A 13,422-nucleotide genomic window follows, 5' to 3' on the forward strand; every position below is an offset into this window, starting at 1 on the left:
CACTGTTTCAGGAATTTGTATCTGCAGATGACGAGCTGGGCAAGATGCCTTTCTGGGCGAGGATTTAAGGGCAATGAAATAAGTTGCATTCAGTGGCAGGCCCTCTGCAGGGCAGGGGAAGGGGACGCCACACATCTCGTCCCTGTAGAGAGGCCCACTGAGAGGACCAGATGAAGACCATCACGAACGGTACGAGAAGGGGGCCATGTAGGACTCAGCCATGCGGCTCCATACTGTGGTCCTGGGAAGGTTTCTCACAACCCTACATCCTCTGCGAGGTGGATGCTGGCCAAGCAGCTCACCCGAGAGTGCTACCTGAGAGAGCGCAGTGGAGCTGGCTGGGATGACCTGAGTTAGGAGCCTGGCTTCCGTGTCTCTGACTGACCTGGGGAAGTATAGTTCAGGGCTAACAGACCCTTCTTCTTGGCCTGCCAAGAGGCTTTGATTAGATAACGTTTGCAAGGACTCAGCTCCTAGAAAGTGTTCAGATGGGACAGCTCAGGCAGGAAGCCGATTTGGATGTGACATCTGTCACCGCATGGATCGATGACCAGGGCTGATGTGTCTGGTCCGGCTGGCCAGGTGGTGTCCACTTCCTCCCTCACTGCTCCACGTGCATCCAGCTGAAGCCACACGGGAGGCTGAGGAGGATGCCACCCCAACGGAGGGGGCTGTTTCCACAGTCAGGGGCAGGCGAGCGGCTGCTCTTGCCCACCACCATCTCCAATCAAGCTCTCAGGTGTGAGGCTAGGAACTGCTGTCTGGAGTAAGCAGGATTCTAGCTTGAGGTCCTTTTTTTTCTCTTCTTTTCTGAATGATGCTAGCATTAAAGTGGCACTTATTCTCAGCCAAGACTTGTTTTATGTGCTTTTCATGAGTTAGCTCATCCATTATTAAAACAACCTAGTGAGGTACTATTACTCTTCACAGACGAGGAAGCTGAGGCACAAAGAGGGCAACAAATCACACAAGGACATGTGGTCAGTGCAGGACGGAGCTGGGGCCAGAGCCGGCCACTGCACTGGTGTTCTTTGGTGATTCAATCCTCACTACTCTTTACCCCCAAATAGGAAACAATGCCCACCTCCTTGAGCCACGCAGGAGACTAGTGTGTCTGATTCTCCACGAGCTCGCGGGCTGGGCAGGCTCCTGGCTGGCAGCAGCCTTGGTGCAGAAGAGTCCTCTCTCCAGTCAGATCACCAGCGTGCGGTGAGGATATTCATGGGAGCTCACACACGTTTGGCCAGTGGTACCTTTTATGTGGCAGAGTTATTACAATGTAGGATACACTCTTAAGGAAGTAACTTTGTTGCTTATCTCTGAATTTTTAATAGTCATTAATACCATTTTAGCATCACTCTTGTGGTGACTGTGCCTGGTAACCAGAGAAGGCTGTGGAACCCTTTCTGCAAGACCTTTTTTTGGCAGACAGACAGACAGACAGACAGACAGACAGACAGACAGCAGTCATCTGCAGGATGAGCTGCCTCTCACCGCGTCGAGAGCCAGGCCTGAACTGCTGAGGCCTCTGGCAGCAGCTCAGGCACAAATACTGTGCCATGTTCAACTGACCAATAACCAGAGGACCAGAGGACTTGGGGGGGGGTTGATCATCTCCCTGCCTCCCTCCTGCTTCCCAGTCGTCATCCTGAGTGTCTCTATCCCTGGCACTCTCATTCTCCTCCTTCCCGAAGCCAGAGGAGAGGGGAATTTTCTCCTCTCTGGCAGAGCAGGCACTTCCAGCCTTTCTCAGTAGCAGCAGGAACAGGGCTGGGCGCCGGCACCATTCTTCTCACACCCACCTCCCTCCTTCCATTCCAAGCCGGCCCCGACTCCGTGGCCCAGAGCACCTGCTCACGCTCCTCCTGACACTGGGGTGGTACCTCCCTGCTGTGGTCCACGTGGTGTAAGGAGAACTCGACTTCTGAGCACTCTAACGTTTTCCTGATTAGAAGACACAGCTAGCAGGCACTAATGTTTCATTATTTGACTAATTTTGCATACCTATATCTGTTAATCTGAGCAACAGATTTGATGATGAAAATAAGTAATATAATAACCATTGTTAATTTTCTATTCCTGTGTTGAAATTCTGTACCATATGTATGTCACTGTGTTTCTACCTTTGTTTTACTATTTGTTCTTGTTTGTACCCTTAATAAAACAAAACATATATAAAAAAGAAGACACGGTTTTCTCGCTCTCTTCTCCCCTCCTCCAGCTGGATGCAGGCCTGATGCTGGAGAGCGTGGAGAGTGGAAGAGCTGGCACCCTACGAGGACACAGTGGGGAGACACGTGCTTTGGAGGGAAGGAGACAGTGGAAGGGGCTGGGTCCCGACCGTCAGGCCTCAGACGGCCACCACAGGGCTCTGGCTAACTGGCCACAGAAAGCCCTAAAGAATGAGTGAGCCAGCGGGATTCTCTTATGTGACACTGAACACAGTTTAACTGCGCCCCACTGGCTCCTTCCTGTGTACAGCCCTTAAGGCCTTCAGGACTGGTTGGCCAACAGCGACTGCACGTAGTGGGTGGCGAGGAGAACAGGGCTGCTGCGGGTGGATGGGCCTGGGGTGGGCACAGCTGCTGCTGTGGACGGGTCTTGCTGCCTGGGACTCAGTGTGGGAAGCATCTAGGGATGGGCTGGTGCTCCTGAGACTCAGCCTGGTGACTGTACAGGGCCCACAAAGGACACTGAGCCAGGCTTGAGGTGACAAGTGCCAGAACAGCAGGACCGGTTCAGACCCTGGCTCTGCCATTTCCTCCCTGGGTCGGCTTGGTGAGGCAAGATGCAGCCTCTGTTCTTGTCAGTGCCCTCTGCAGGACAGAGCAGGGCAGGGGCAAAGTGAGATGAGGCAGTCTGCAGAGTGCCTGCAGGGCCTGGCCACGTGAGCATCCTGCCTGTGGGAGCTGGCGTGTCATTACGTGTTGGTGTGGGCCAGTATCTCCTGTATAGTACTGCATGATGACGAGGCTAGCCGATAGCTGAGGCCTCTTCTCATGCTGAAAGCGCTCCATCTAGTATCTTTGCTTTAGGTTCTTAAAAATGAACATCTATGTATAAGGACAGTTTGTTTAGAGAAAATGCTAAAAGCAATGAAGGACAGTGAATGAATTAGAAGGATCCATTCAGCCAGCCCTAGTGTGGTCTTGAGAACGGTAACCGTAGCTCACCAGGGCTTTCTTCTGAGGCAAGCAGTCTTCTCTCCACACACTCAGACAGAAGCCTTCTTTCTAGAACCACAGTCTGCTCAGAATTCTGTGTTCTGGCAAAGCTGCCCGCAGCCCGCATGGCAGGCAGGAAGGCTGCTCCTTCCGCACAGCACCATCTGCCTGGAGCGCACCAAGCAGCAGCAAACAGCCGTCAGTCCACGGCGCGCCTCAGAGCCAGCAGTGGTCAGATGCAAGGCGTCCCACGCTGGTCTTCCTTCTGCGGTGGCTGGAGCCTCGTCTTGGCCCCCAGGCGGGGCGGGTCTTAGTGGCCACTTGACTGCGGGATGGTTGTGAAATGACTGCCTGGGACTGCCCAGCCTAGGTCGCATGGAGCCTGAACCTTTGCTCTGGCCTCCTGGAAGTTTTGCTGTCAGAAATCTGGCTATGTGGAAAGGCAGTGGGGCAGTGAGGACAGCCAGAGGGAGGCAGCTCAGCCGAGCTACCTGTTGTGCCTTCAGAAGTGCCAGGTTTGGGAGTGAGGCCTGCCTGGACTGCGCTATCACCCACCTTCCAGTGGACACCAGCAAATGACCTGTCAGTGAGGCCAGCTTGGAGTCCTACCACCCACCTTCCAGTGGACACCAGAAAATGACCTCTGTTGAACAAAATGGAGCCGAAGAATCACCCAGATGGTCCCTGTTCAAATTCCTGACCCTTGGAAACATGAACAATAACACTGTGGTTGTTTTAGGTACCAAGTCAACGGATAACCAAAACACAAGTGCTGCTGGATCCTGGGACTGCAGCTCAGAGGACAAACTGCCTCTCTTAGCCAGGGCTCAAGCACTGGTGTTAGAAGACCAAAGCACCTGCGAGGCACAGCTGAGACTCAGGGACGGGTATTTCCACCAGCCACTGAGCCTAGAGGATGCTTTCAAATGAAGTGAATATTTGCCTCTATGAATCCTGACTGGTTGCTGGAGTGCCAAGGGCTTAGCTGGATGGATTCCAGGGACATCAGTGAGCCGTCCTTCAGTAAAGCAGGGAAGCTGCTGAATACTGTGGGGTCACCTTGGGGACGAGGCCATCACAGCGGGCATCCCTCAGAGGGGGCAGTTTGGCATGACAGGTGACTTCAAGTGGTTAGATCTAAAGTAAAAGATGACTGTTTCTGAGAACTGTAGGTTGATTTTTTGGCTATTCTTGGAATGGAAATTAACTGCGAACGTTTTGGGGAAGAAAGATGCCAGAGCAGCCTGTGCTTTTGGCTGTGTGCTCCTGAGCCGCGTCAGAGCTCCAAGGGGCTTGCCAGGCTTCGGCGTCACTTAAGGCCAGACCGATGGTGGTGCTCGGCATTCCTCAGACCCTCACTCTGAGGCCTCATCCTTCCAGGGGCAGCTTCACCTTGAAAGCAGGGGCCAGCGTCCGGCAGGCGCACCTTGCTCCAGCAGGACACAACAGTCTACTTGCGGCCTAGTTCCACAAGGAGCAGATGTTTTGGAAAATCACCGAGGGCACAGCTCCGAAACAATCTGCATTCACTAGTCCTTATCTCAAAGAAACCAAACACAGCCTCCCTGCCAAGCAGAACCAAAAACAAAAACAAGCCCTACCAGAAAGGGATGTCTTCCAAACAAAGAACTAAAAAGACTTTTAGATCACTGAGACCTGTGGGCGCAGGTGCGCGCGCGCGCGCGCGCACACACACACACACACACACACACACACACACACACTCAAACACTCAGAGAATCATATGACAGAACAACTCTGGAAGGACCAAGCAGATATTGATAGTAGTGGTTTCTTACCAAGACAACTGAGGAACTGAAGAAGACTGGGAAACCGACGGAGGAGGAAGAGGTGTGCTCCACATAACCTTCTGTGGTGGCTAGTCCCGGGGGTCACCCCGATGGGTTGGGCAGATTAATCAAGCACCCTTCAGGTTACACTGGGTGCCCAGGGCAATGAATTTGGGCACTATTCCCGGCGCCTTCCTCTTATGCTCTTCTCGTTTCCTGCTTCCCGGCCATCACAGTGGAAGTGGCTTCGCTTCACTCTTTCTCCTCACTGCGACGTCCCGACCGTGGAGTCGCCTGACCCTGGACTAAGCCCTCTAAAATTATAGTCAGAATAAGCCTCTCATTCTTCAAACTGCGGCTGGTGGGTATTTTGTCCCAGCAGTGGGAAAGCTGACCAATACACTTTGAAAAACTTTTTCATCTAGAAATTTAATAAGTATGTAACATGATTTGAAGTAATTATCTGATAAATGAAAGCACTGTACATAAAGCTATGGTATGCTGGCTATAATTTTCCTTTATGTGGACACTTAGTTATCAGTTAAATTTTGAGTACGTTCATTCAAACCATTTGGAGTTTTTATTTATTTATTTGATACAGAGTCTCCCTATGCAGTTCAGACTCAGAGTGATCCTCCTGTCTCAGCCTCCCGGTGCTGGGATTACAGATGTGCATCACCACACCCAGGATTCTGGGGCCAACGTGGCATGTGGTAACAGGGATCAAATCCAGGTCCTTGTGTTTGCTAGCCAGGTGCTTAGACCACCAAGCTATCTCCCCAGCCTGAATTCTTGTGTTATTCTAATCCATATTTTCTATAAGATTAGCATAAACTTTGTTAATCTGCTAACTGAAATTTTGACATATGTCATACTTATGATATTTTCCCAGCATGACATTTAATATACTTCTTTTAAATAAGATTGATTTCAAAGAGCATCGATTACATTTTTAAAAGTGCTCTCTCTTCTAATTATTGCTACTTCTGTCTAATCACTTATGAAACATGAATTTGATCAACTGCAGCAGAATTTTTTTCTGAAAGGTCACTTTTTTCTCTCTTAACAATTTTGTCAGATTTTTAAAAAGATCTGTTCATGTCTACTTTTCTGATCTTTCAGTTTCTATTAAACATTACATATTAAGTTCAACAACATATCAGTTCAATTAATCTTTTTTAAAATTAAGCTTTTTGGGGCCGGGGAGATGGCTCAATGGAATAAGTGCTTCCTTGGCAAGCACAAGGGTCTGAGTTCAATCCCCGGTTCTGCCAAAAAAAAAAAAAAAAAAAAAAAAAAAAAAGTGAATTCACAATTAAAGTCTTTCCACATAAGAAATCTCCAGGCTCAGATAGTTTCCCTGGAGAATTCTAAAATTAAAAAAAAAATTAATAAAATTAAGCTTTTTGACTCATTTTAGATACATATAAAGGGGCTGGGGAGATAGCTCAGTGGTCTAAGCACCTACCTGGAAGGCACAAGGACCCAAGTTCAATCCTTGGTACTGCATGACATACCTGCCCCAGAACCCTGGGCACGCTAAGCTGGCTCCAAAACCAGGCGTGGTGGTGCTCGCCTGCAATCCCAGTGCTGAGGAGGCTGAGACAGGAGGATCACTATGAGTCTGAACTGCATAGTGAGACCCTGTATCAAGTAAATAAATAATAATTTTTTTTAAAAATTATTTTTCCTTTTTCCTTCATTCCTTTCTCTCTTCCCCACCCTAGTCTTCCCTATTTTTTAACCATTTCTTCCCCTTTCTTAACACCTTATTTACTCTCCAGTTTATCACACCAGCGAGACAACACGATGCTTGCACGTGTGAGTCTGATTCGCTTCATTTGAGAGTACTGAATCCAGTTGCTTCCATTCCCTAGAAAAGTCTCCAATTCATTCTACTTTGTGCTTAATGTCCTGACGACAGCCATTCTTTCTGGAGCGAGATGCAATATCAAGGTTGCTTTAATTTGCATTTCTTTAATAACCAGTGATGTTGAACAGCTTTTTAATACTTAAGAGTTTAAGAAACCCACATATTGTATATTTTATGACTTTTCAAAATAATGAAGCAGAATATTTCATTATATAAAAATACTCTATACCTTCTGCATCCTTTCATTGGTTGATGGCCATGGGAGTTGTTTCCAAGACTCAGGTAGTACAGACTGTGGTGCTCTAAACGCGGGTCAGTCCACAGCCATACCGCCCCGAACGCGCCCCGTCTCGTCTAAACATGGGTGCGTATACCACTGTGGAATGGTGTTTTTAGTTCTTCTGGGAAGACACCGGAAGGAGAACAGCTGGGTCAAATGGGACCACTAAGCCTAGTTCTTTGAGGAGTCTCCACACTGATTTCCCAGTGGTTGCACCAGTCTGCACTCCCACCAGCAGTGGAGAAGGGCTCCTCTTCCCTCCCCACAGCCCTTCCTGCATTTGTTATCGGCTGACATCTTGGTGATGGCCACTCTTGCTGGGGTGAGATGGAATCTCAGTCTTGATTTAATTTGCATTTTTTGGATGACCAGTGATGTTGAACATTTGTGAATATTTAAAAGTTAAAAAAACCCACATATTGTACATTGTACTACTTTCAAAATAATGAAGCAAAATATTCCAAACATATATGGCACCTACAATGTGCTAGCAAGTGTGCTAAATGCTTTCTGTGTATCTATAATTTTTTAAAAATAAAAACCCTACAGTGCTGGTATCATTGTACATCATTTTGATTTTATAGATAAGGAAATGGCTACAGAGAGGTGTAGTAAATTGCATGCGACCACACAGCTAATGCAGAAGTGAGGCCTGCCTGGACCAGAGTCTGGATCTGGCACCTTAACTCTTTTTGCTACAGAAAGCTACCTTGCCAAAAGCAAATGTACTCGGTCACTCACTCAGAATTGAGTTAGAACCAATAAAATTGCCCCTTTCGCCTCTCACATGATTTATACGAACAACAGGGTAGAGAATCCGTGGCTCAAAATAACCGAGATATGATTCACATGCAATCCTAAATCTGCACAGTGTTAGGGGACTTCAGGACCGTGGACATCAGGTTCTATGACTGTGACAAGTCGGTTAATCTTCAGAGCCTTCGCAGCTCCTCTGTGTCAAGTGCGCTGCGAAGCTTTGGGGAAACGTGAACAAAAGAGTCCCAGCTCTCAGGACATGCAGTACTTCCCGGCAGAAGACCACAGCAAGCTCACCAACTGTATCTCATGGTGTCTCGCAAGGTGTGCTTGAGATCCTGACTTAGACTGGATCACTTGGAAGTTTCCTCAGGCTCCATGCTGAAGAAAGGCAAGGAGCGAACCTGGGAGAAATGGAGGCGGCAAAGAAGGAAGGGTTCTGGCAGCAGAACCAGCTGCAGCAAAGGCCCGAGCTGAGAAGAGGTATCTGTCTGGAGACAGAGAGACCCTCGTGGCTAGTGTGAGCCTGGAGCAAGAATAAATCATGGCGACTCTGCTGAGGGCTTCGTAATTTCCCTAAGAGGCCTGGTAAACCACTAAGGTTATAAGCAAGAGTGACACAGCTCGATTTACTCTGTAAAGAAGATTACTTGTGTTTCAGTGTGGGCAATGTGCAGAGGCAACAGAGGCAACAGAAGACGTGGAGGACCAGAGCAGAAGCCCGGTGGGGAGCGGTGATGGCAGCCTGGGAGGATGTGCGGGCCGGTGAGAGAAGCGGGCGCTGGGGAGATCTGTGCTGGTGGCACAATGCTTTATGAACAGAGAGAAATGTCAGCTATGAAGTGTTCCTGTGATGAGTAATCTCACAGCTGTGCAAATGCCTTATCAGCTGCAGAATGCGCAACAGAGCATTACACTGATGGAGCACCAGGTTCTGGGGGAAGCCTAGCTTCCCCGAAGTCACCTGACCTCTCCATGGCCAGGAGGAGGGAGGGACAGTAGTCTGCTTAAGATGCCCTCACTCCTGTTTCTGGGGTGTTCACCGTGGAAAAGGAAAGAACACTCGTGAGCAGGTCTAATGCTCTTGTCAGTGAGCCTCTGGAGGAGTCTGAGTAACGGCAGCTAGGCTTTCCCTGGAAGGGTCACCTCTAGTGAACAGAACCCGGATCCTTGTGTCATGCCACATCAGCTACCCAGCTCTCTGGGGGAACAGGGAGATGGCTCATGACCAAATGCCTCTGCTGTGCAGCAAGAGGTGACCCTGTGGTATTCTGGGTAAGGGGTGTGTGTCCAGTGCGGGCAGACAGGACCTGGGGAACTGTTCTTGGGACCCGGATTCTTAATGGTGTATGAGCATATGGACTGTTCTACCAAAGGTACAGCAAATCAGCCAAAGTCAGATCTTGTGTGCTGTTCTGTCGCACACACCTGTTCTCAGGCCGCACTCTTCCTATGCTCCCTGCTAGCTTCCATACAGTATCAGGCCCAACAACACTGCCCAGGGGTGAAGGGAGTCAGGCTTGGTTACATGCGAACCCCACGCTAGTGGCAAGGTCTGATGTTGATCTGATATGTCAGATGTCTAACTACTGGGAAAACTAACTTTTAGAATACTTATACAGTTGAAGAAACATGATATATTTTCCATGTGACCAAGAAAACTGAAAGGAAATAATACTGGGGTGGTGACTCCTGAGATTACCCCAGGACCTGAAGCAAGCCTTCTGGTCTCCAGCGACTGCTGAGCAACTGTTTTAGGATTATCTGGCTGTCTGGGTGCTCTCCTCTCCCCCTGCCCAAATGACAAAGGATCTGCAGGATCCAAAGTACTGCTTGGAACATCACCCCCAAGCTAATCGAGGTCCTCTTAGATCATGGGGTACTTTTTCTTCTTTTTGAGGAGTGCAGTTTCTCTTCACACACAATTTTGTTTTGAAACTTGGACAGGACGATAAAGGAAAACTGTTACTCTAGGTGGATGGGAGGGAAACCTTTCCATTCTCTGCCTCATAATAAACTCCATTTGTACCAGAGGCATCAAAGACAGACTCAGCACAGGGCCTCACACCCTACTCCTGGTACCAAACCACCCCTCACGAACTGAGCTGTGACAGATAAAGCAGCACGCGTGGTCAGGGCTTCCTCTGGCAGATGCTAACCAGGAGGAGGCTAGAGGCTTGTGCCACAGCAAAGCCTCTGTCACTGCTTCCCCAGAACAAGCTCCTAACCGGAGCCTGATGTTTACCTTCAGCGAGCGGGTCGAGGGTGTGAATCATCAGCTGGAAGATGCTGTTTCTCATGAGGCTGTTGTGCAGGGAGGCAGAACTTCCGCCCCGCTGCAGGCGGGGCTTCGCCTGAGTGGAGAAAGCAAAGAGGCTGTTACTTTCCAGCAGAGAGCGTTACTGATAAGCTTCTCGCCCTGCCTGGCAGCCACTCATCGCTGACACACAGGCATCCACTTCCGAGCCAAAGATTTTCAAGCGCATTTCAGGCTTCCAGAGGAAGTGGCTTTCTTATGACCTTTCTTGCCACGTGAATCTACTGCTTCCAATCATTGTTTTAGAGCTTAGTGAATACCAGGCAATGTGCTGCATGCTTCGCACTGTTCAGCTCATTCTCCAAACTTTAGGTGGATGAGGAGGTTCCAGAGAAGTCAAATGAGGTGTCACGCAGACGAAAGGAGAATAACAGAACCATGGGTTTCAGATTTGCTTTTCTACAAGTCTCTTACTAAACTAGGGGTATTCGCTGAGTTTTCTGAATGAGACGCCTGTTAGCACAATGTTTGAGTGTGCATATTTGTACCTTTACCAGTACTCATATTTTATAGACACAGTAAAGTACAAGCACCTAGAACATTTTTAGGAAGTAGAGAAAGCAAATGAGAGCACCACTGCTTCCTCGGCTTCCCAGGGGAGCGCCGCGCCCCTCTCCGGCAGAACCACATCGCCGCCTCGGGAGCACTATGGTCCGTGTAAGCGACGTCGGGAGAAACGGAGCTTCGGGTCGTGAACGGTAGAGAGGGCACGGGCTACCATCTTTTGCCCAAATAAGTGGAACTGAAATGTGAGGAGCCCACTTCTGAGGAAAAAGTTGCCCCCAACTCTTCCATTTTTAAAAGCAGTCTTAAAAGAAGCTCCATCCCACACCCACTGTATTTCAACAGATTTTCATCCTAAGTAGAAATTCCTTTCTTCTCTGCTGGTCTTGCGCTGCTTGTCACAGGGCAAGATCCTTAGAGGCTGCCAAGCTTTTCAGATGATCTAAGGTGAGCAGGGGTGTGATGCACAACTTATTGAAATTTAGTTGAAAAGCTTCATATGAAATAAAATGCTATTTTCCTCTAAGGTAAAAATAAAATGCTATTTTCCTCTAAGACTTCCAACTGTCTACATTGGTGGATTTCCCCAAATATTTGATATCTTAAAGCTGAAAGGGGCTCTGAACAAAAATCCCCTTAGAGACCCAATCACTAAACATACTTTCAAAGTGCTACACTCTAGGATTCATCCTGAGACTTTCTAGGCACCCATTAGACCATTATGTCTACACTAAAGAATATGATTAACTCGATTAACTTGGGCAGTGCCTTCAAATTATTAACCTTATTTTATTTATTTATTTTTTATTAACCTTATTTTAAAGGTCAAACTATTGCTCTTTACTTAAAAAATATTAATTATCATGGTCCAAACCTTTGGTGCAAACATGAAATCCATGGCTATCCTGAAATATGAGTAAATTCTCATTATGAGATATTTGGAAAAATTGGACCTTCTTCCATGTGAATTTTATTATTTTATTTTATTTTATTTTATTTTATATTTTATTTTATATTTTTGTGGTACCAGGGATCGATCTCAGGACCTTGCACTTGCCAGGCAAGCACTTATTCCAGTGAGCTATCTCCCCGGTCCAATTTTATTTAATTGATGGTCTATTAAAATTATATTCTCAACCCAACAGGGTTGAGAGAAGAATCAGAGGGGACTGCTGATGCCTCTGTGTTGCGGGAGAGTCCGGGCTCCTCAGCGGGAGAGATTGAGGGTTTTCCCCACAGTCTGGTAGTGTGTCTGGTGTGTCCTGTGCACCCTTAAGGGACTCCTTATTTCTTTGCTCTGAGTATTGCATGAGGAAGGATCAGGTTATGTCTTCATTACTATTAGTCTTTTTAGAATTAAAAGTCTATAATTTTTTAAATGCATTGTGTTATTTAGTTCTAGTGGATTCAAATTACTAAGGTTCACATATTTTCGAGGCAAGGTTGGGAAACCTGACAAGACCAGAAATACCATCACTGGTGGCTGAACACAAAACTCAGTTCCTTTCCTTGCCACGCTGCACAGCCTGCAATGGGTGTGTTGGCGGGATAGGAAGCCGAGACGTGCTCTTTGTTACTAACTTAGCCGCTGTTCCCACGGTCCTTATTCTGGGGAAGTGGAAGAGCAGTGCTATGGGTGTCTCCTTCAAAAGCAGATTACATCTACAGAAGAACCTAAAGCATTTTTTCAGACATTTGTGTATATATTGAATCATGCAACATTTCTTTTGATGGGTCCAAAAGAAATTTTCAATGGAAAGATGAGTGCATGCAGATCAACGAAGTTACCAAGCATTACGTTCCACCTTGTCCCCAGATACCAGCTCAACATCCCTTGGAATGTAATTTGGAAATTTCTGACTCTTTCAAGTCCTATAATAGTCTTTGCTCAGTGGAAGAGCGAACTCAAACTTTGGCACTCTAGGACCAGAACGAGCAGTCAGCGCATGTCAGGACTCAGGAACTGCTCGCTGTAGGCGGGGCACACCCCAGCCAGGGGCTGAGCCCCACGCACGTTGCCAGGGAGAAGGCGTCCGCTGAGCCCGCCCCTCCCACCCCGCAGTCCCCAGGCACAGGCACAGGCAGCAGCGGCAGCAGCACTGCCTCCTACCGGTAGGGCTGGCTCATCCTTGTCCCTGTCTGTAGACGACTGCATGAGAGGAAAAGACAAAGACAGGAAACAGAAGTCATAAGTAAGTGGCAGACTGCACGGAGGGCTGACAGGACAGGCGCGAGCAATGAGGAAGATCGAGTCTTTCCTGCTTCTGGGGCAAGTCAGGCCAAAATGTATTTCTTTTTTAAATTTTTTATTAATTTTATTGAGAAACAAATAGCAATGGGACAGTTTCAAACCCAATTAGTAGGACAGTTTCAATAATTAATACACCGCATATTGTTGTCTTCATAGATGCAGACATGATATCCTGTCCAAGCACTATTAGTACAAATCTTTCTTCTCATTGAATTAAGAGAAAGTAGCTGTATATCTATTCTATTTTGTATATACAGATACAAAGTAGTCCTTCCTTTATATCCCCTTTTTTCGTTTAGTTTTGTCAGAGATGGGTATTCCATTGCCATTTAAATACTGTAAGTGCATGAATTCAGCAAAATAACATTCTCTCAGGCTTTCGCAGAGAGCAAATTGGTCAAGCAATGGCCGTGACTCATCCACATGGCTGACACCGACAAAGGATCTACAAACTACTTTACAGGGTTTAAGGCTAAGTCCTGAGGGG

The 13,422-nt window shown here is 47.6% G+C and overlaps 1 protein-coding gene across 1 annotated transcript in view; it reads right to left on the minus strand.

The window, feature by feature from the left end:
• The window catches only part of Slc24a2 (solute carrier family 24 member 2), a 288,585-nt gene that overhangs the window by 120,850 nt on the left and 154,313 nt on the right, over positions 1 to 13,422 (minus strand). The window contains exons 2-3 of the mRNA XM_012514856.1: positions 12,795 to 12,833; positions 10,109 to 10,217 (exon numbers count right to left, since the gene is read on the minus strand). Coding sequence (XP_012370310.1) covers positions 10,109 to 10,217; positions 12,795 to 12,833 — 148 coding nt within the window. The remainder of the gene's footprint in view (positions 1 to 10,108; positions 10,218 to 12,794; positions 12,834 to 13,422) is intronic.

The sequence above is a fragment of the Octodon degus genome, unplaced genomic scaffold (assembly GCF_000260255.1).
Source record: "Octodon degus isolate 3935 unplaced genomic scaffold, OctDeg1.0 scaffold00044, whole genome shotgun sequence".
Taxonomy (NCBI): domain Eukaryota; kingdom Metazoa; phylum Chordata; class Mammalia; order Rodentia; family Octodontidae; genus Octodon; species Octodon degus.